The following is a 19,080-nucleotide window of genomic DNA, read 5'->3' on the forward strand; positions in this document are numbered from 1 at the left end:
TGGTAGAAAAGGTCTTAAAGGTGCATTAAGGAGTTTGCACGTTTTCTGCGAAACAGCGGCTCCTGCAGGCCTTGGGTGTTACTGTAGTTTAATGAAACACTCGTGTCTGTGGCTTGCGTCCGTGGAAGAGGGGAACTCCTTCCTCGCTCTTTTAGTAGCACTCGAGTAAAATTTAAGTTTATTTTGCATTGTGGGGTCTGTGCTGGAGTTGTGGCAGTGCTAGAAGCCAGTCTTTTCTTACTTTCTGGAAGATCCTGCTCAGTTGTTGCTCACTAAGCATCTGGCGGAATAATGGCGGACAAAATGAAACCTAACCTATCAGTCCAGCGGGAGCGCGCATTATGTCACATCATCTCAAATTCTCAGCAAAAAAATTATGGTGCTGAACTGGCACTGCAACTTTCAAGTGACAATTTAGCGCTGTTAGCAGTAGGCTACTTGTAATGAATATATCAGGGCACATTATACACACCATTGAACATTTGTAACATATTTATGGTGGGAAATAAGTATTTTTAAAGTTGAAAAACTCCTTAACGCACCTTTAAGTCTTCAGAATGAGGAAATGGACAACAGGAGGAGAAATTCAGCTTTTCATGACCTCCGTGAAGGCAGCACTCAACCACCTTTTTTTTTCCTGTTGATGATTATCAAGGAAATTGTTTGGTTCCTCTCTGGCTTGGTTTGGTCTCTCTTTTTTTTAGCGGTCCCACTCGTTTTAGGCCTTCACACCTCACACGTTACATAACCTAATTTTCCATGTCAGAAAAAAGAGTCCCCCTGATCAAGTTGCATTAATTCTTCTTACTGGTGAAGAATCACTCGTTCTTCAGATACCACTTATTTTATTCCACACGCAAAAGAGCTTGTGAGGAGGACTGACTATATAAACAGTCCTTATGCGATAGGAATATATGTTACGCTATGCATTCAGCCTGATGTGAGTTCAACCAGAGTTTGTTCAGTGTTTCAGCATGCACCATCTGTTCTTAAAAAAAAAAATGATAGCAATCAGCCCCGGACTATTTTGGGGTCTGTTGTGTGTCTGTTTTAGATTAACAGCTCTGGTAAAGCGCTCATGGACGGATGTATTCCAGTACATAAATAACTATGAATGCATACTCTGCATTTTATGGTTTTTACTGTAATGTTTTGGCTTGAAAACACGAATACACTGTTTGCATAGTGAACATTTGCTTCGACAGTGGTTAGCAGCTTGGGATGTGGGTTGTAAGAAGGGGCCAAGGCTTTGCATGCTCTGAGGATGATAAAATCATACTTACATATATTAAACAGAGTAAGACGCTTTCTCCATGTACAGCAACGTTTGTGAGAGTGGGAGTGGGAGCCACTGCTGGACTTCACTGTAATCGTTTAGCAAATCAGATATCAGGGCGGGGGTCCGCAGACTTTCTTAAAGAAAAACAAGAAATACAGATGTGGTTTATTGAAGGAATTAAGAGGACTGTAAGATATATATATCCTTCTGTGATTTTTTTAAAGTCCACATTCATTGTATTCATTGTCTCTGTGTCATTTCAGGGACCAGCTGGAAAGAAAGGGGCAAGAGGTCTAAGTGGAGCTCCTGGCCTCGAAGTAAGTATCACATCAATTCAGTCAAATGCGAGTTTTGAAGGAGCACACACAGCTTCGTGTAAGTAGAATTATTTATGAAATATGTGTGTTATGTTGCAGTTTGACTTTAAAATTTTCAAAAAGGGGTCCAGTCCCAAAGTTTTACCCTCTCTGCAGTTATTACAATTACAGTACAATATTTAAAAGAATGCAATATTAAAACACTATCTATAATCTATCTGGAAAACTTAAATATCTTTTATATTAGGAGCTCTTGGTTTTGCATCATAATGGTAAAAAAATGTTGGGAACCTCTGAGATGAATGATCGGGGGTTTAGAAATGCGGGACGGCCTTAAAAACAGTAATCTAGCAATGTTAAAATGAGGAACAGTTGCTGTGAATGTTCTCAAATAGATATAAAGAAATGCTTCCACTTTTTAGGGGCCCTTTGGTCTACCTGGACCTGTGGGAATGAAGGGGTACCCAGGGCCTGATGGCCCCCCGGGTCTCACCGGCCTACCAGGACTACCAGGAAAAGAAGGATGGCAGGTAAAAAGTGAAACTATTCAAATCCTGCAGAATACTCGGCTGTGTGTTTTCACCGTGTTCACCTCCAGTAATCAGATATCTCACTTTGCGCCTGAGGCCTTGCTCACTAGCTAAAGGCTGCTAGCCAGGCTCGTGGCCATTTGTGGGATTTGCTAAACATATAAAAGGCGGTTCACATTCTTGTTGTTCATTTCCATGAAACAAAGTAATAGAAAGAGTGAGACGACTTACTTACATAACATATCTGTCAAAGGGGTATTTCCCTGACTGTCAGCAGCATCAAGCATCTATGGCAGATTTGTGGTTTGTATTAGAAGGACTCAGAGAAGCCAGTGTGGGAAAGGAGCAGTCCACATGCAAACTGGCGGCACATTCAGCGTAATCAACCAAAGACAATCACTTTTTTGTCTTTGTTTCCTCAAACCACAGAGTACACCTCATGAAACACTCTGTACCTCCAGTAATTATTCTAAGCTTTACCACATTGTCCCCATAATGCTGTCTTTTTTAATTTTTACTCCTCCTGAGTGGCTCCAACTTTACTTCACCTGCTTCCATGTTGTTTTAAGACTCAGGCTGATTACATGACCCAATCATTATATGCCTTATTTGATTTGATTGGCTTCCTCTGATTGCACCACAGTGGGATTATTCTTATACAATAACTGTGTGGCCAGAGTGTTTTGGGATTTGCACAAGCATCATTGTTATTTTCTGCCAGGAGTTAGAGAGCCAAGCTCTGCTGTCTGGCTTTCATTTACTTAGTTTTGTCTGAAAGTCGAGTGATTCTGCTTTTTGCTCCTCATATTTATCAAACTGAGTCAATTAAGTGATATTATTCTTTACTGAGCCGCATAGCTTTACATCCAGTAAATTGTTTTTTTTTTTTCCTTCATTTTTTTCACTATATTTCTTTGTGTTTGAGGTATTCTGAGGTAACAGTAGCAATAGTTTCAGAGGACTTCTGCTTTTAGGAAATTCTCTTGAAAAAAGGCTGATGACCAGTAAAGAGCATGGTATGCTTCACATTCCCTGCAGAACTGCCCTAATGGTTCATTTTCATTACATTCAATTGTCCCATGATAATGATGAATGGGTTTTTCTTATGTGAACGGAGAAACAGCAGTGAGCGACGTGGAAGCGCTGTATCATATGTTCTCCTGAAACCAAACTTACAAGGTTTTGGCCAGGCTCTCGGAAACCAGACTGTTGTTTGGCAACTTAAACATCAGGCAGGTTTTTTTGTTTTTAACTCAGTCATTAAGTCGGTGGAAGACATGTGACACCGCTCAGGAAACCTCGAACACACTTTTTGCTTTCATTCTGGGAATTTGTGTTCAGCAATGCTGTTAACAGCTCGAAGTTTGAGTGTCTGACACGGTCCCACAAATCGAAAATAAAATATAGCACTAAAAAGAGAACAGTACTGCAGAGACATTTCAGAAGAAAAAACAAACCTAATACTTAAAAAAATCCATTTGACATGCAGAGAGAATGAGTAGGGTTATACGACAACAGTATAAAACGTAAGTCATTTACGTTACAGGAGGTTAATTCAGTCAATAAGTCTTCATAGATGAAAGCAGAAGACGACATGCAAGTACATGTATGTGCAAAACCTAAAATGATAGTAACGTTTGTTTAATGAACCAGCTCAGTGACTTACTAACGAGTTAGAATTTGACCATTAAACTGACCTAATAAGTACATTTTAACTAGCTGAGGCTGATTGGTCTCTATAAATGGCCTGTAGGTGTGGATCTAAGTGTGTGTGGCCATTTGTCTCTATGTGCTCATAGTCAGACGGGATCAACAACAGCCCTAAGTTGGGTTTTAAGATGATTAGACAATAGATGGATGGATTGTTGTGAATGACGAGCTAAACTATAAATTAAGTTAAAATTGAAAGGTCTTGCTGATGCTACTCAAGCTGTACAAAGTCAGCATCACATCGGAGAGCTCACTCTCTGCACTCCACCTTTATCAGCCTCAACTATTTAAAATCTGGCCTGAACTCATGTTTTTGATGTGTTTGTCTGTGTAGCCTCTAAACCAGATGTGAATATCATGCCTTTTTTTTTTTTCCTTTAGCAGACCTGTTACAGCATCTGTTCCATCTTGCTGTAAAATGTACATACATGTCTGCAGGGACTCTGCAGGAAATTTTTGGACTGTGTTGAAAGCTCAGCAGCACTGCAGACTATAAATACATGAATGATCCCTGCTCTGTTTTGGGGCTTCAGACCGGCTCTGTGTTCTTGCGTGTGTGGTGCTTTTGCGTATCCGTATGTGAGAGAGACCATATGTGAGGGATGAATGGGTCAGTATTAATTGAATATCTGAGCGATCTTGTTAAGCTGGTGGGCTGCTGCATTTTCTTATGCAACGGTTTCTCAGCGTCTGCAGTTCACGGCGAAGCCCCCGATCACCTGGTCCTTGACTCATCGGCTCTCCTTGCAGTGATTGAGGAGCAGAAGCCATACTTGAAGCAACAGTGCATTCAGCCTGTTTTTCTTATACCACTGACTTCCTTTTACCTCAACACGCTGCTGATGGAGCAGAAAGCCACTGTGGTCTGTGCCCTCTGCCATGTGAGAGAGCAGCTTGACATCAGGCAGACCGTTTTATCGCTACTCTATGAATATAGCCTACACTAAGAAAGAATGCATTTGGATTTTTTTAAAATACGCATTGACATTTGAATTTATTCAAAATGTGTCTAATATGAATTTATTGCCAGTCTCTGTTCTGCACCCACATTTTTTTCACTGTATGTCATGAACACATTCACAAGCACACTGAATTTAAAAATCTAGTGTTCCAACCTCAAATTTACATGAAATGTGTATTTTTCATTGTTGATCGGGGTTTTAGTTAGCAGGATGTTGCTTGTTTCAAAAATAGATGCATAGACTGTACACAGAAGACTTCTTGCTTTTGTTCAGCAGTGAAACTGCTAACATGTGGAGACAACGAAAAAAACGAGGTGAAATAAAATTCAAATATATGCCCTACATACAGTATGTACTCCCTATTTGGGTATGACTGTTTTCACAGTGTGGGACTTGAAAACCCATGTGTTCACTAGAGAGTCTCAGAGTGGAAATAAATGCAAAAAAGTAAAAAGTAGCCTTTTCCTCACACAAATTACTTTTTGTAGTTCTTCAGAAAAAAATAACGGGCAGGGGAAAAAAAAGGCTGCTCCAAAAAAATATTCAGGTCAAAGTATGATGTTACAACTGAAACAGTCATTTTGGTTTTAAGTTTATTTTAAATGTAAAAGGAGAAACATTGAAATTCTTGAAGACTTTATACCACAAAACTTTAGGCACCACAGTTTAGTCATTTTCTATATAGAGACTTTTAAAATCTCAAACGCATAGCTTTAATACAATAGTATTTAGATATTTTATTGTTGTTGGTCCTAACGGTTTACAACAAGTCAGTGTTACAAAGTGACAAACTTTATAAAACTTGGTCTAAAACTAGATATTACTACTGAAGAAATGTCATTTTGATACAGTTTGTGTCAACCTGTTTAGTCAATTTTTCATTTCAGAGAAGGTTTTCTTTAATATGTGTTTTTCTGGCGCAGGGTCTTAAAGGCTCGGTAGGACAGGAGGGACCTGCTGGTCGCCCGGGTCCCAGAGGAGAGCCCGGATTTCCTGGGTCGCCTGGAGAAAGAGGACCACCTGGTTTGAAGGTGACCATAATATTAGTGGACAAGATAGCAGTCATTCTAAATTGTTGTTCTGCACCCTTGCAAAAGTCTCTCTGGTGAGAACTTCCTTCTTTTTAATTTCCTCGTGATGTGTTCAGGGCGAAGTTGGCCTTCCTGGGGACAGGGGAGCCGCTGGAATCAAGGGCGTGGAGGGGACAACAGGTGACCAGGGAAAGAAAGGCGACCCAGGCCCCAAAGGACAAGCAGTGAGTATATTTTGGCCATTTTTATTGTATATAGGTTAGAAGTCTATGTTAAGACAGAACCGAGTCTCTGCTACGAGTGATTTTTGCTGTAGTTTTCATGTCCAAGAACCGAGTTGAAGATTTGTAGCTGAAGTTTAAATTTAGATCAAACTGAAATGCATATAATAATAAAAGAAACATTCCTAAGCCAACACGTAACATAAAACACACAAAATGCAATTCCTTAGATAAGTATATAAATTCATTGGAATAAATAAAATAAATTAAGCACTATGAATGTAAATATAAACTATTTTCTTCAACTCATTTTGTAACAATACAATGACGAGATGCATGATTTAAAGAATGCTTCTTTTTTATCCCATACCCTGTTCTTCCTTCATTTCCTCTCTTTGCATGTCACCATGTTGTCTTTTGGTCGATGCACATTTTTCCATGTTGTCTTTCACAAGACAAAATAATCAAGTCATAATAGTGGAGGTTATTAAATTTCACTCCATAAATTGACATAGTCCTTAGGGTTTTTTCCCTCCAATAGGGCTTAATAAACCTAAATACAATCTTTAATACTTGTCTCTAAATATATCTTCAGGGGGGCTGTGTAGCCAATCTGTGGTGGGTTAAAATGTGTGTGTCTGACGCTTTTCCACCATGAGCAGGGATACAAATTATCTGGGCGAGACCAGGAATGGAAACATTCCTGCTGGTAAAGCCAAGTTATGTAAGATCCTCACACTCCAGAGACCTGAAAAAGAGGTGCTCCACTTTACTTATGTAACTTTTGAAAGAAGAAGAAGAAAAACGAAACAACACCCGATTCCTTGCCGTCTCCATCTCCATTGATGCTCACGAAACAGGAGTGGAGACTCGGGCCCTTGGGTTGGATCTCTTTGCACTTTTTGGCGAGTAGAATTTCTCGGTCGAAGTCGCCGGTTTGAAAGCGGAGCCGTGAAAGGATGTGAATGACTGACTGTGCAAACACAGTGTCTGCCATCCTGGATGACAGCCGGTGTGCAGACATCCATCCCGCTGAATGTATGTCTGGAGAAGTGCATGGATGTGTGCCGGGGCCACTTTAGGTTCAGACATAAAGCCTGGTCTGTTTGGCCCTTTTCTTTTGTGTAAGAGTCCTGTTTGTGTCTGGAGCTACGTTGGAGTGAAGATCCAATAAAAACACAGAATTATCCTGAATGTCAAAGTTGATCATGTAATAAGCTGATTTAATGTTAAAACTTATACAAGACAAAAGCCTTCTACTCTGATGGGATTCTTTGTTTGTTTGTTTGTTTCAAGGGGGAATCTGGAGATGTTGGAATGGTTGGTTTACAAGGCTTTCCAGGGCCAAAGGTAATGGACTCAATACTAATCGTTAAATGTGTAACAATGAAAAAAACACCACCTAAGTGCCATGAAGTTTACAAAACCTGTTTTCATTTCTCCAAATAGGGTCCAAATGGTGAAATTGGACTTAGAGGCTTCTCCGGCCCTAAAGGCCCAATGGGTACAATGGTAGGTTTTATTAAAGAAAATGGAGTCGATAGCCCAATCAAAAGCTTTCTTCTCATGTGTGTCAAATTAATTTCAGCTTGAGAAAAACTCTCCAGTTTCCATCCACTTTATGCGGCACCCAATAAAACACTGTCACCTCATTTAGTTTATTAATGAGACACCTTTGCAGCTGATTAATGTTTTAAATCCAAAATATAGGAGACACACAGATCTCTTTGCACATACAGTGTGTAATATCACTCTGTGTTGTTTGCTTCAGGGATTCACTGGACCTGTAGGCCCTGAAGGAATGATAGGCCCTCTGGGAAAACCTGTAGGTTCCACTCACTCTTTGTGTGTGTGTGTGTGTGTGTGTGTGTGTGTGTGTGTGTGTGTGTGTGTGTGTGTGTGTGTGTGTGTGTGTGTGTGTGTGTGTGTGTGTGTGTGTGTGTGTGTGCGCCCTTTCTATTCAGAAACTCTCATTCTTCACTGAGAAAAATATTGTTAAATATAAAAGTTGTTGTTGTTGTTGTTGTTTTTCCCACAGGGACCCAGGGGCCCAAGAGGAAGCAATGGTGAAATGGTGAGATTTAATTCAATGAAGTTTTCACATTTCAAAGATACTCACAGCGTGCATGATCACACACTGTATATCTGTATTATTGTTGCACCTGAGTAACATGTGGCATGCAAACGTTCCTCAGAGGGTTTTTGGGGCAATCGATCCTCACGTGGCCCTTCGGAGCAGGTTGTGTTCACTGACATGTGCTTGACAATGACAGAAGCCGTGAGGAAAATCAATGCAGGCTGGAGTTTATTAGTAGTTTTGTTTATATGAGTTTCACCAAGTTACACCTTGTATTTTAAACTCATCACTGATGAACTCATGGTTTTCTAACTGTGTTGGGCATAAAATTAAAACATTTAACTTCTTTACTCATTTATCCGGGGTTAGATGGGGCCAGCATAGCTCAGCCGAGGTCTAGGGATTGTTAGGGTACACTACAGTGGCTGAGTGGCAGTGGTGACATTGGCGTTAGTAAACACAGCTCATGACCTGAAGGTTAGTTTTAGTTCTTGGATTAGTAAGACTTTTTGTTTAAATGAGCCACCACTTGTCTCAGTCTTTATTACAACCACCGAGGGCCATTAAGCAAGGCCCCGAAAACCCCAAGTTCCCCCTGTGACTCCCAAATGTTCCTAATGGATGATTCAGAACAAGGAAATCTGCCACCAGTTTTCTGATTTGTTGTTCAGCTAATACAAACAGACAGACAATCCCACCTACATGCCATATTTTTAATTTCGGAAACCCAGCACAGAGCATGTACCTTATCAGTCTTGCTTGTGTCTGTTTGAATCCTGAGCCTCAAATCCATTTGTTCAATGCTTTTCCAATAACTACAGGGATTTCAAAAATGTCACTTTCGTATTTTTTGCTACAGCTAAAAGATTTTCACCTGCACAGCTTCTTTCATGTGCTCATAAGAGGTTTCATGGTCAGTAGGTTACCGTCAGATCAACTGGAAGCTGATATCATTCAGTTGTCTGAATGTAATTAATTACCTGTTATTACATTTATTTGATTTTATGTGTGCACGTGAGCATGTGGGTGTGTGTATGTGTGTTGTATGTTTCTTGTACGTAGAGATTTATTAGTTTTATAATGGAATCATTTTCAAACATTAGATCCTAAATGTCTGACCACAGCATGAACAATGACAATTTGTGGCACGTCTCACCAGGGTAAACAGCAGTCTCTCCCAAGAACTAATGGAGACATTTCATCTCAGTGAGAGACGCTCAACAGGACCTTGAATTTACATTGACTGCGCTGGAAAACCCTTGCGTCACTCACAAACGTGTGCTCCAGTGCTCTCAGTCTGTCCTGTTTAAACACTGTTGAAGAAATAACCTTGTCAACATCTTATCATGGCAAATGATGGTGCAACTGTACGCTGTAACGTCTCCGTCTGTGTTCCTGGTCAGCGGAGTTCAGTTTGATTGTCAGCTCAGCCTAAATAGCTGTACAATTTACACCATCAAGCACAAATAAACAAAGTGTGTCCACAATGTGGCCCTGATTCAAGCCTTCCTTTCATCACTGATGATGTCAAATTTGTGCATATTCCTACAAGCTGTGTAGCCGCATGGACGACCTGAAGTCCCACCAGCAGACTTAATAGAGTCCAGCTGCCACGACAGTAAACACATGTGGGGCTCCGGTCAGCCACAGGGGGCAGTAGGTGACCACATGCGTAATGATGATCGTCCTGGTCCTGGTCCACACAGAGGCAGGCACGCCAGAAAATCACTGGTGTTCAGTGCATTGCTAAGTTTTGCTATATTAACACTTTTTTGTTGTTGTTTTTTTTCAGGGGCCTCAAGGACCGCAAGGAAATCCAGGACCCAGAGTAAGTGTTGAATATCTTTAAAGTGACTGTATGAGTTTCACCATAACCTTAAAAAGTAGCTCTTCAGTCTTCTGTTATTTTTATTTTCATATGTTTAATTGAAGATTTTTAATGATTTTTAAACTGCAGTTTGCAAAACCTGCGTTTAATACAGCGTCTTTCTGTAACACAGCTCCACTGGGTGCAATAATAAAAACCATAATAAACACTAAAATGACATGACACATACCATGCCATGCGATTCATTTTGTTTTTTTCCTTTGTTTCTGTTACTCCAGGGACCCCCAGGTGCTCCTGGTCCAACAGTAAGTGTTCCATGTCAGTGATTTAGACAGAGACTCTTACCTAGACATCAGGTTTCTATAGGAATGGTAAATTATGTAGGTATGTGGACTTTCAAGAAAACAATATATACCTGGGAGATCTTTTGGTCGATCTCATTCCGACTGGGATTGACATCTCGCTTCCTTCTGAAATCAAAGATGAAAATTGCTGAAAAGCTTTAATTAATTCAAGAAATGACAAAGCCTACTTTCTGTCTTGCTCTTAAGCAACCTTCAAATGAGTAATTTCTGACAAAGTAAATTATTATTTAACCTTTTTAGGCCCTTTCATGAAGCACTTTTATGCTTTTGTTCTTGAACTGCTGTGTTGCTTCTGATGTAGAAGCTGGGAAGTCAGGAAGTTATCAGCTGGTAAAATCCCAGTGATGACCTCAGCTACTGACCCGATAGTCATATAAAAACAAAAATATGCCGATAAATTACAAACAGTATTATTCTCACACATTCAAGGCAAAACAGATGATTTTGTTTGAAATCAAATCAATAAAATTCATAAACTTTGCTGCTATGCACGTGGAAATACTGTGCTGCTTTTTGTATCTCAAAAAATGTGTTTTATTAGTCTGTGAAGGCCAGACAAATGTTGTGAGAGCTTGTTGATTTCCATACATCATGGTATTTTTGTTAAAAAACAAACAAACAAACAAACATTTTAACGCATAGGAGGCTTATTTAAGATGTAATTGAAACTTTAAATGGCTCCTCGCGGTTAATGTGTGTTACGCACATTTGAAACCAGACCTTTTGTTCCAATATAGACAACATAAAGCATTTGCATTTCTGTGGGATGCAAATACAAGTCATCTCTACTTTGGCTTCACAGGGAGTAAAGAATAATGGAAAAAACATTTGTTTCACTGTGAAAAAGACCAGATCCAGAGATAACCAAAGAATAAGGGCATAGATCAAAGGAAAAACTTTTGACATGTATCGCTTATGTTAAAGAGATTTTAAATACGCAGATTAATTTTTTTTAGAATTTCACAAGAATTGGAAATGTGCAAGTAAATGAACACAGTTCACATCGATTCTCACTGACGGACTCTCTCTTGTCTTTGTGCTGTTAAGCAGGATTCAGTCTAGTCTAGTGGCGCTGCACTATTTTTGGTTGCAGAAACAAAACCAGCGGTGAAAGAAAAAAAGACAGCGCTATTTTTATATCTGTCGGCTGATAAATGCCACCGTTGTGTAAAAGTACAATCACACCTGAGGTCATGTTGTTGTACTGATTGTTATCTTCACCTGGCCAACGGCTTCATGCCTAAAACCCTAACCCTAAAACAAACCAAAGTCATGCTGATATTCAGTAAAACATGACCTCAAGTGTGATATAATTTCACTCTATGAATGACCTTTTCTTCTTCAAGACACTTCAAAAACCCAGAATAACAACTAGAGAATATCTGATGTCCTTTTTTGTTGTTTACACACATTATGTGATAACTGTGGTGTTTATACTGACTGGAATGTGTTATTCTTCCCCCACACTGAAGTCAGGAATGTAGTGGTTTATTGATGCAAGACTTATTTTACTGCTTTTCTCTGGTATTAAAGTGTATTCTGATTCTATTAAAGTTTTCTCTGTAAACTTAAAGCTGCCATGTTTTCTGTTGGTCATGAACAAACCTGCAGATTGAAATCTTTTGGTTTAATAATGAGCAAGGCAGTGACTCTGTCGTGGTTTTTCATTGAACTAAATATGTTGATTTTTGAATCCACAGAGACAGATATATGATGACAGAGCAGTGTACAGTGTGTCTGACTCCAATGCTGCCCTCAGGACAGAGGTAAAGTACCGAAATCAGACGATGGAAACGCTGATACAGCCGAGCGTTTGTTGGAATTACTACTCTAAAGAAGTCGCTCACTGTCATATGTTATTCTGAACCTAGACAGTATTATCTTCTCCATTTTTAACCAGAGTTTCCAGAACATGGAGATAAGCCTGCCAGACCCGAATACAGAGATACTGAAGACGCTACACTATCTGAGCAGTGTGATTGAAAGCATTAAAAAGCCCCTCGGCACCCGGGAAAACCCGGCTCGTGTCTGTAAGGACCTGATGGACTGCCAACACAAGCTGAAAGATGGTCAGTTATGTCACACGTGGACTAAAACATTGGATTTCTGTTTTGTTGCGTGTAGAGAATGATAGTATCTTTGTTTTGGGGGTCCTCTCAGGATGGTTCTGGATCGATCCGAACGTGGGCTGTACTTCTGATGCCTTCAGAGTCTTCTGCAACTTCACTGCAGGGGGACAGACGTGTTTACATCCAGTGGCATCTAATAAGGTAAAAAAAAAAAAACAATTAAAAAAGAGATTAAATCCTCAATGTTGTTTGATCAGTTGCTTTCTTGAAGCCAACTTAAAGTGCTGTAGCCTAAATAAACATTTCATAGGCCTTCTCTGAGGATGCCGTCACTGTAGTTCATCTGGGGTGAAAAGCCAGTCGGATTTTCTCATAATTTTTAAAGCTCTGTGGCTAGCAAAACTTCATTATTACAAGAATTTGTTTTGAACAATTGCACAGTTTTGACCATTTTTTGTCTTAGACTTATCAGATTTGATAAGCTCATGTTGGTTCAAAACAAACTTTGTTCAATCATGTGGCTATGATCACAATTCATTCATTGCTAATTTCATAGAACTCACCTCCACTGCAGAGGTTTTCATCTTATTGTTTAAAAAAAAAACCCAAATACTTGGAAATTTGTAAGCTTTCAGAGTAACTCAGTACATATATAAAATGCTGTGAACCAATTAGTCATCGTTCTGTCTCAAACAGCCTCTGTAACCTGGCCACTCCCGCCTCTGTTCTTTATTAAAGCGAGCAGAAATGACCATTATGGGTGTTCACGAGCATATTTCATCATGTAAAATCAAGTGGTGAACTGTGCTGAGTGCATGCCGAGCCCAGGCTTTACTTTAGACATCTAGCTAAAACTCGTTGAGTTAAAAAAAAAAAAAAAAACTATTCTAAATTGGAACAAGTAACAATGAGAGGACTGTGTCAGACTCTTTAAAAGTTTGATTGACAAGTCTTTTTTCTGCTGTGGTAAGGATGACACGGTGTTCACAGCACACACTGTCCATGCTTGCTCCCACAGATGGTGTTCGGTGTCGGGAAAGTCCAAATGAAGTTTCTCCATTTACTGAGCACTGAAGGCAGCCAAAGCATCATGCTCCACTGCCTGAGTGATCCACCCTACGGCACCGCAGACAGCCTGAGCCACGCCGAACCTACACACACAGAGAACAGCCGGCTCCGATTTCGTGGCTGGAACAAACAGATGTTTGAGAAAGACACACTACTTGAACCACATGTGCTACAAGATGAATGCAAGGTGACAAACGAGCTCAAAGTTTCTTTATAGTCTACATGAAACGGGACTTAAGACATCCCGTAACTCTTAACAGGGACGCAATCCTGCAAATGTCTGCACATCTATGTGTTCCATATATTAACGGCTTGTTTAATGTTACTGAACAGACTTCATTAAGTTACTGCTCTGTACTTGCATGGTTTTTCATAAAACAGATAATACAGGAACAATGCTGTGATAAAACTGATCAGAATTTGGTTTTCATGTTTCATTCTCTAGTGAATTCGTAGATCGTGTCTTAAGTTAATCACATTTCTTTCTTGTGCTTCCTCCACCCGTCTGATTTTCAGATCCAAGACGGCAGCTGGCACCAGTCACATTTCTTCTTCCATACTCAGGACAGTCGTCAGCTACCTATCGTAGACATACAGGAATTCCCCAATCCACAGCTCAACAGTCAGCGACGCCTCGAGATCGGGCCGGTCTGCTTCCTCTGACACCGACGTCACCGTCCTGTGACCCTTTTACATAAGCCACTTAAATCCACAGACATTTAAAAATGAGTTCCCCCACAAAGAGACACTTGCCAGCTTGCTGGAGTCAGTGTCCATGAGAGTTTGTGTTTGTTGGAGAGCTTTAACGGGACTTTGTGTGAATAACAAATGCCCTATGTCCAATCGTAGGCAGACGTCCACGAAAGAACTCAATCTCTGTGGATCATCCAGGCCAAGAATGCCAGAGAAGAGTGTATGCCGATATTTATCAAATAAATGTGTAAAGTACATTTTGTTTGCGTAACTTTCAGTCAAACGGTGCTTAGGTTTGCTGCATATGGACCCAGATCACTCCCTGATCACAGGTTGGGCCTCACAGAGCAGCGGCCTTATCGACTTCCCTAACACCCCTCAACCCAAACACACCCAGACCATCCGAAGCAGAGGCCCAACCCGAAGGATCGTGCCAGGCCTCTGCAGAGGGCACTGTCTAACTAAAGGTTTATATGAGTGCAATAGCATGTGGATAATGTGTGACTGCTTTAAATTTCAATCAGAGGCTATATTTTACATTGTTTTCATGATATTTTTGTCTTCGGTCCTGTCCAGTCGGACCTGTACATCTTGACAGATGGTGCTCTACCTCTACATGCTTATTTGCTTTCTAGAATAGTTGCTAATGTCAAATTAGTATTTTTTTTTTTTTTTTTGGCTTTGTGTTGTATGTACCGGTTACATCAAGATTTGTTATGTTGTATAAGTACTTATGTTGATTTGGTCATTTCTAATTTATGAACCATTTTTTTGATACACTACATATTTTTGTAGCTTTTCCTTCAATGTGGTAGGTTCCTCAGGGGAGATCTATCATTGGTGCTGCAACAAACAATGAGTCATCAGTGACATTACCTGTATATATTGACATCATAGTGTATGTTTATTTATAATCTTTTATTTGTTCACTTTACTGTACCACAGTAAGTTATACTCTCAGAGAACTATTTCCACAACTCAGTCGTAAGAAGTATTTATGTTTAAAAGATGTGCTTTTGCGTTCCCTCCTGTGACTGTATGTTCAGCAGTTTACTGTTTTTTTTTTTGTTTTTTTTTTAAACAGTTGATGCAGATGACTGGCAGCAGCAGCAGGTCAAAGTCAGAAAACCCATTAAACAGCTATATTTCCTAAATTATGTTACCATCAAAAATTTAAAAACTACAGAAAGCCTGTGAGGACAAAGTTGGATGCAAATGTGTAAATAAAAATTTTACAAACAAATAAATGGAACATGTTACCCACAGTTTGCTTGTGTGGCTGTTTTGTTTTTTCCTCATAAAAAGTGTTAATGTAAATGTGACCATAACCACAGAAATTACCGTTATCAAGGTTTTTCAAGGTTATCTTTATTTTACTTAGAACGGTGAACAACTGGAGCTGAGTCCAGCAAGTGGCAAGGTACACCATGGACAGGACCCCAGTCTGTCACAGGACTGACACGGACAGATAGTCTCATATGTTCACACTAGATTCTCCAATTCACCTAACACACCTGTACGGTGCTGAGTGAGTAAGCTGCAGTCAATGCTGAAAATCTTTGCAAGCATCATTAAAATGCACAACAAACAGAAAGGCTACTGACCCAAAGTCCATCTGTGGCTCCACATTAGGAGCAAACGCAAAATTATTCAAGTCAGGAAGAACCTGAAAACCACATATGTGATGGTACTCATCAGTCAATTCAACACTCAAGATCAGATTTTGGATGGCATTGGATTGGTGCCAATTTAACAAAATGAATTTGTGTTTTCAAAATTAAGCAGGACTGAATTCTCTCCAAAATTTTGACATCTTGACATACTATATTGGATGTTTTTTTTTTTTAATTCAGGTGGCAAACACAAACCACAGCAATTTAACATGCTTTGGATTGCATCTCTCTCAGCACACAACTTTATTCTGACACATTTATTCCACCTCAGTTTCACATCGTTTAAAATTCTGATACACCTCATTCATTTCAGAGAATTTCTGAATTGCTATCTTCATAGATGTGTGTCCCTTCCCTCTCATTTTTTAACGAACATCACCAGCCCTCCCTGAACATACAAGAATGCAGTGTATTGAGTGTCACTCCCTTCTAGGGCAGGGAGTACCCTTCAGAGAAATTCAGTGTGAATGAGTTCCTTTGGAGGTTACTTTTCTGTACAAAGTATTTGTACTTTTTGCCTGACTACCCTTTTAAGGTAGCCCACCTGTAGTTATATTATTTATTTAGGACAACTGTTTCATTTCACACCCCACGTTTAAACACAAATGTCTGTCACTTCTCCCTCATACATTCAGTACAGAAAGATACTTTGACAGTTGGTGACATTGTGAAAGAATCATTGCAGATGATCATAGATAAAGGTACAGTAGATACATCTAGTATCATACCAGTTATCATATACTCAGGGTAGACCAAACAAATGGATGGATGTACGGACATTCTGCAGTTTCTGACTGAAAATTTAAATCTACAATGCAAGCTGAATTTTCTTTGAGGATATTGTTACCATTTAAGCTGTTGTATTCCCCACATGCTCTCTCTGTCTCTATGCTCTCTGTCACACACACACACACACACACACACACACACACACACACACACACACACACACACACACACACACACACACACACACACACACACACACACACACACTACTTTTACTAAATTATCTTAAAAACAACAACTAATAAATCATATGTACATATGTATTTCCAGTCTTGTATAAGCACTTTGTTAATGCACCTTTGGATTAAATTACAGCCTTTGGTCTTGTTGAATATGATGCCACCAGCTTGACATGTTGATCTTTGGGCAGTTTAACTAATTCGTCTTTGCACCATCTGTGAAGTTCCATAAGGTTGGATGGGAAGTGTTGGTGAACAGCCAGTTTCTGATCTCTCCATCGAAGCTCAATTGATTCTAGTATGGGCTTTGGCTGTTACCCGAGGACATACACAATGGTCCTGTGACCATCCCTTTGATAGCTTAGCTGTGTATGTTGTTTTTCATTGTGGAGTCAACATGCAACACATGTTGACTCCATAGCACATAGCAAACTTCATATCCAGAGTTACTGGATTCCTGTCATGCAGTGTAGCTCACTGTGAGCTTTTGTGAGTGTTAAAATCATGCCGCTCTGGAGCAGGTTTTCATCTAGGATGTCTCTGTGCATTGCTGCATTCATTCTTTCCTTCTACCCTGACTCGTTTCCCAGTTCCTATACAAACATCTCCACAGCATGATGCAGCCACCACCCAGTGCAACTGCGCTCAATGAGACCTTCAGTTCAGCAGGAAATTTTCTGTATTCTTCAATGGACTTGTTCTGTGAGACCATGCTGTTTCTGAGGTCTACAGACAATTCCTTTGATCCAGTGGTTAGTTTGTGCTCTGTCAGCTGTGTTTACCAAACCATGTCTAATCAGCTGAATTTACCACAGGTGGACTCAAGGTAGGCTGTGGAGACATCTCCAGGATGATCAGTGGAAACAGGATGAATCTGAGCACAGTTTTTGGCATTATGACAGAGGCTGTGAGTGTGTATGTATGTACCTGTTTCTTATTGCAGCATTGTGTGTAAAATTTAGGGGGAAAAATGATTTAACCCGTTTTTTAAAAGGTTGCAGAGCCGTGAATATTACGGTATTCAATGTAGCGTAGACATTAATCACTCCCTCGCAGACTGCCTTCATGAGGTTCTTGCAGTTCCGGTCCGCCAACACTAGGAGGCGCACGCGAGCGCGAGCACACATCGGAAGTGACCCTCACACGTGCATCCACCGGCAGGAAGACGAGCTTTGATTTCTGGTGCAACGTGCAGCTGATCTGCTCATCAGCGATGTGCTCAGTTATACCAGCTTCAGGTGTGATGGAGTCGTCTGCGGGGAGCCCGGGAGGCGGCGGCGGCGCGGAGACAGAGCGGAGAGGCGCCAAGAGGAAGATTTCCCTCACGGAGTGAGTCCTTCACACGCCGGCGTCCTCCAACTGCCGACCACCAGCCTGCTGAGTGTTGACGCTCTGCATGTCTGTCCTGTTGTGATAAACACTGTTTACTGCCCGTCATATGCTTGACTGCACTGCTTCCCCCGCTGGTAATGTGGCGGATTAGTGTTTGGTTTACTGTTAGTCGTGATTTCTAGGCGGTTGGTTCTCACTTGTTGACATGAGAACAGTCCATGATGGCGTGTTGTCTCTCCTCCAGCTGCGCTGTTTGTGGATCAGATGAGGCCAAGTACAGATGCCCTGCCTGTCTGACGCACTCTTGCAGGTGAGGTTATTTAATTCAGATATTGACTATTTGATCTCGGTGAATATTGCTGCCTACAAGATTTAGTAGATGATGAAATTGTTAATTTTTTTGTCATTTTCTCAGGAGGGGTTTAAAGAGGGTGATACTTCCTCCTCGATGGGATGTCATATAGTCTTTGATGAATGATTAGTCATCTTTTTAAAAAGCCTATGAAAAAGAGAAACTATAGAGTCAAGTGAATGTGAATCTGGAAAATAAAATAATGTTCACGTTTACATTTTAAGGAGCTACTCTAGTATTTTGGCTTTCTAGAGTTAAAATCTTTTATTTGGCAGACCTTTTGCATAGTTTTGAAGGGTAAAGTCATTATTTGACCCAAGGCAAATACCTCTTTCAGTGAGTTTGATTTATTTTTTATTCTTTCAGTAAATCCCAGAGGATTTTAATTTTGATCAAAATGTTGAAGAATTGGAATTACAAGCAGGTCAGTCTTAATGTCTGAATTCAAGACTTTTTTAAAAAATAATTATTTATGTCTATGAAATAATAAATGTGAGCGTATTATCATAAATTATGGCAACATTGAACAATGCAGTTGAACATCACAGTTTTCGGAGCACAGAATGACTGACACGTTTTTTTTCTGTTTGGCACATTTTAAATTT

The 19,080-nt window shown here is 40.1% G+C and overlaps 2 protein-coding genes across 2 annotated transcripts in view; both read left to right on the forward strand.

Moving 5' to 3' along the window:
• col24a1 (collagen type XXIV alpha 1 chain) overlaps positions 1-14,461 on the forward strand; it is a 103,492-nt gene extending 89,031 nt beyond the window's left edge. The window contains exons 46-60 of the mRNA XM_030083515.1: positions 1,543-1,596; positions 2,019-2,126; positions 5,722-5,829; positions 5,946-6,053; positions 7,347-7,400; positions 7,500-7,562; positions 7,822-7,875; positions 8,089-8,124; positions 9,920-9,955; positions 10,234-10,260; positions 12,021-12,086; positions 12,221-12,389; positions 12,481-12,590; positions 13,408-13,644; positions 13,974-14,461. Of these exons, the coding sequence (XP_029939375.1) occupies positions 1,543-1,596; positions 2,019-2,126; positions 5,722-5,829; positions 5,946-6,053; positions 7,347-7,400; positions 7,500-7,562; positions 7,822-7,875; positions 8,089-8,124; positions 9,920-9,955; positions 10,234-10,260; positions 12,021-12,086; positions 12,221-12,389; positions 12,481-12,590; positions 13,408-13,644; positions 13,974-14,120 (1,377 nt within the window). The 3' untranslated portion in view covers positions 14,121-14,461. The remainder of the gene's footprint in view (positions 1-1,542; positions 1,597-2,018; positions 2,127-5,721; positions 5,830-5,945; positions 6,054-7,346; positions 7,401-7,499; positions 7,563-7,821; positions 7,876-8,088; positions 8,125-9,919; positions 9,956-10,233; positions 10,261-12,020; positions 12,087-12,220; positions 12,390-12,480; positions 12,591-13,407; positions 13,645-13,973) is intronic.
• A 3,502-nt stretch (positions 14,462-17,963) lies between these two features.
• The window catches only part of znhit6 (zinc finger HIT-type containing 6), a 35,551-nt gene continuing 34,434 nt past the window's right edge, over positions 17,964-19,080 (forward strand). The window contains exons 1-2 of the mRNA XM_030083516.1: positions 17,964-18,120; positions 18,368-18,433. Of these exons, the coding sequence (XP_029939376.1) occupies positions 18,005-18,120; positions 18,368-18,433 (182 nt within the window). The 5' untranslated portion in view covers positions 17,964-18,004. The remainder of the gene's footprint in view (positions 18,121-18,367; positions 18,434-19,080) is intronic.

This window comes from Salarias fasciatus, chromosome 23, assembly GCF_902148845.1.
Source record: "Salarias fasciatus chromosome 23, fSalaFa1.1, whole genome shotgun sequence".
In the NCBI taxonomy this organism is placed as follows: domain Eukaryota; kingdom Metazoa; phylum Chordata; class Actinopteri; order Blenniiformes; family Blenniidae; genus Salarias; species Salarias fasciatus.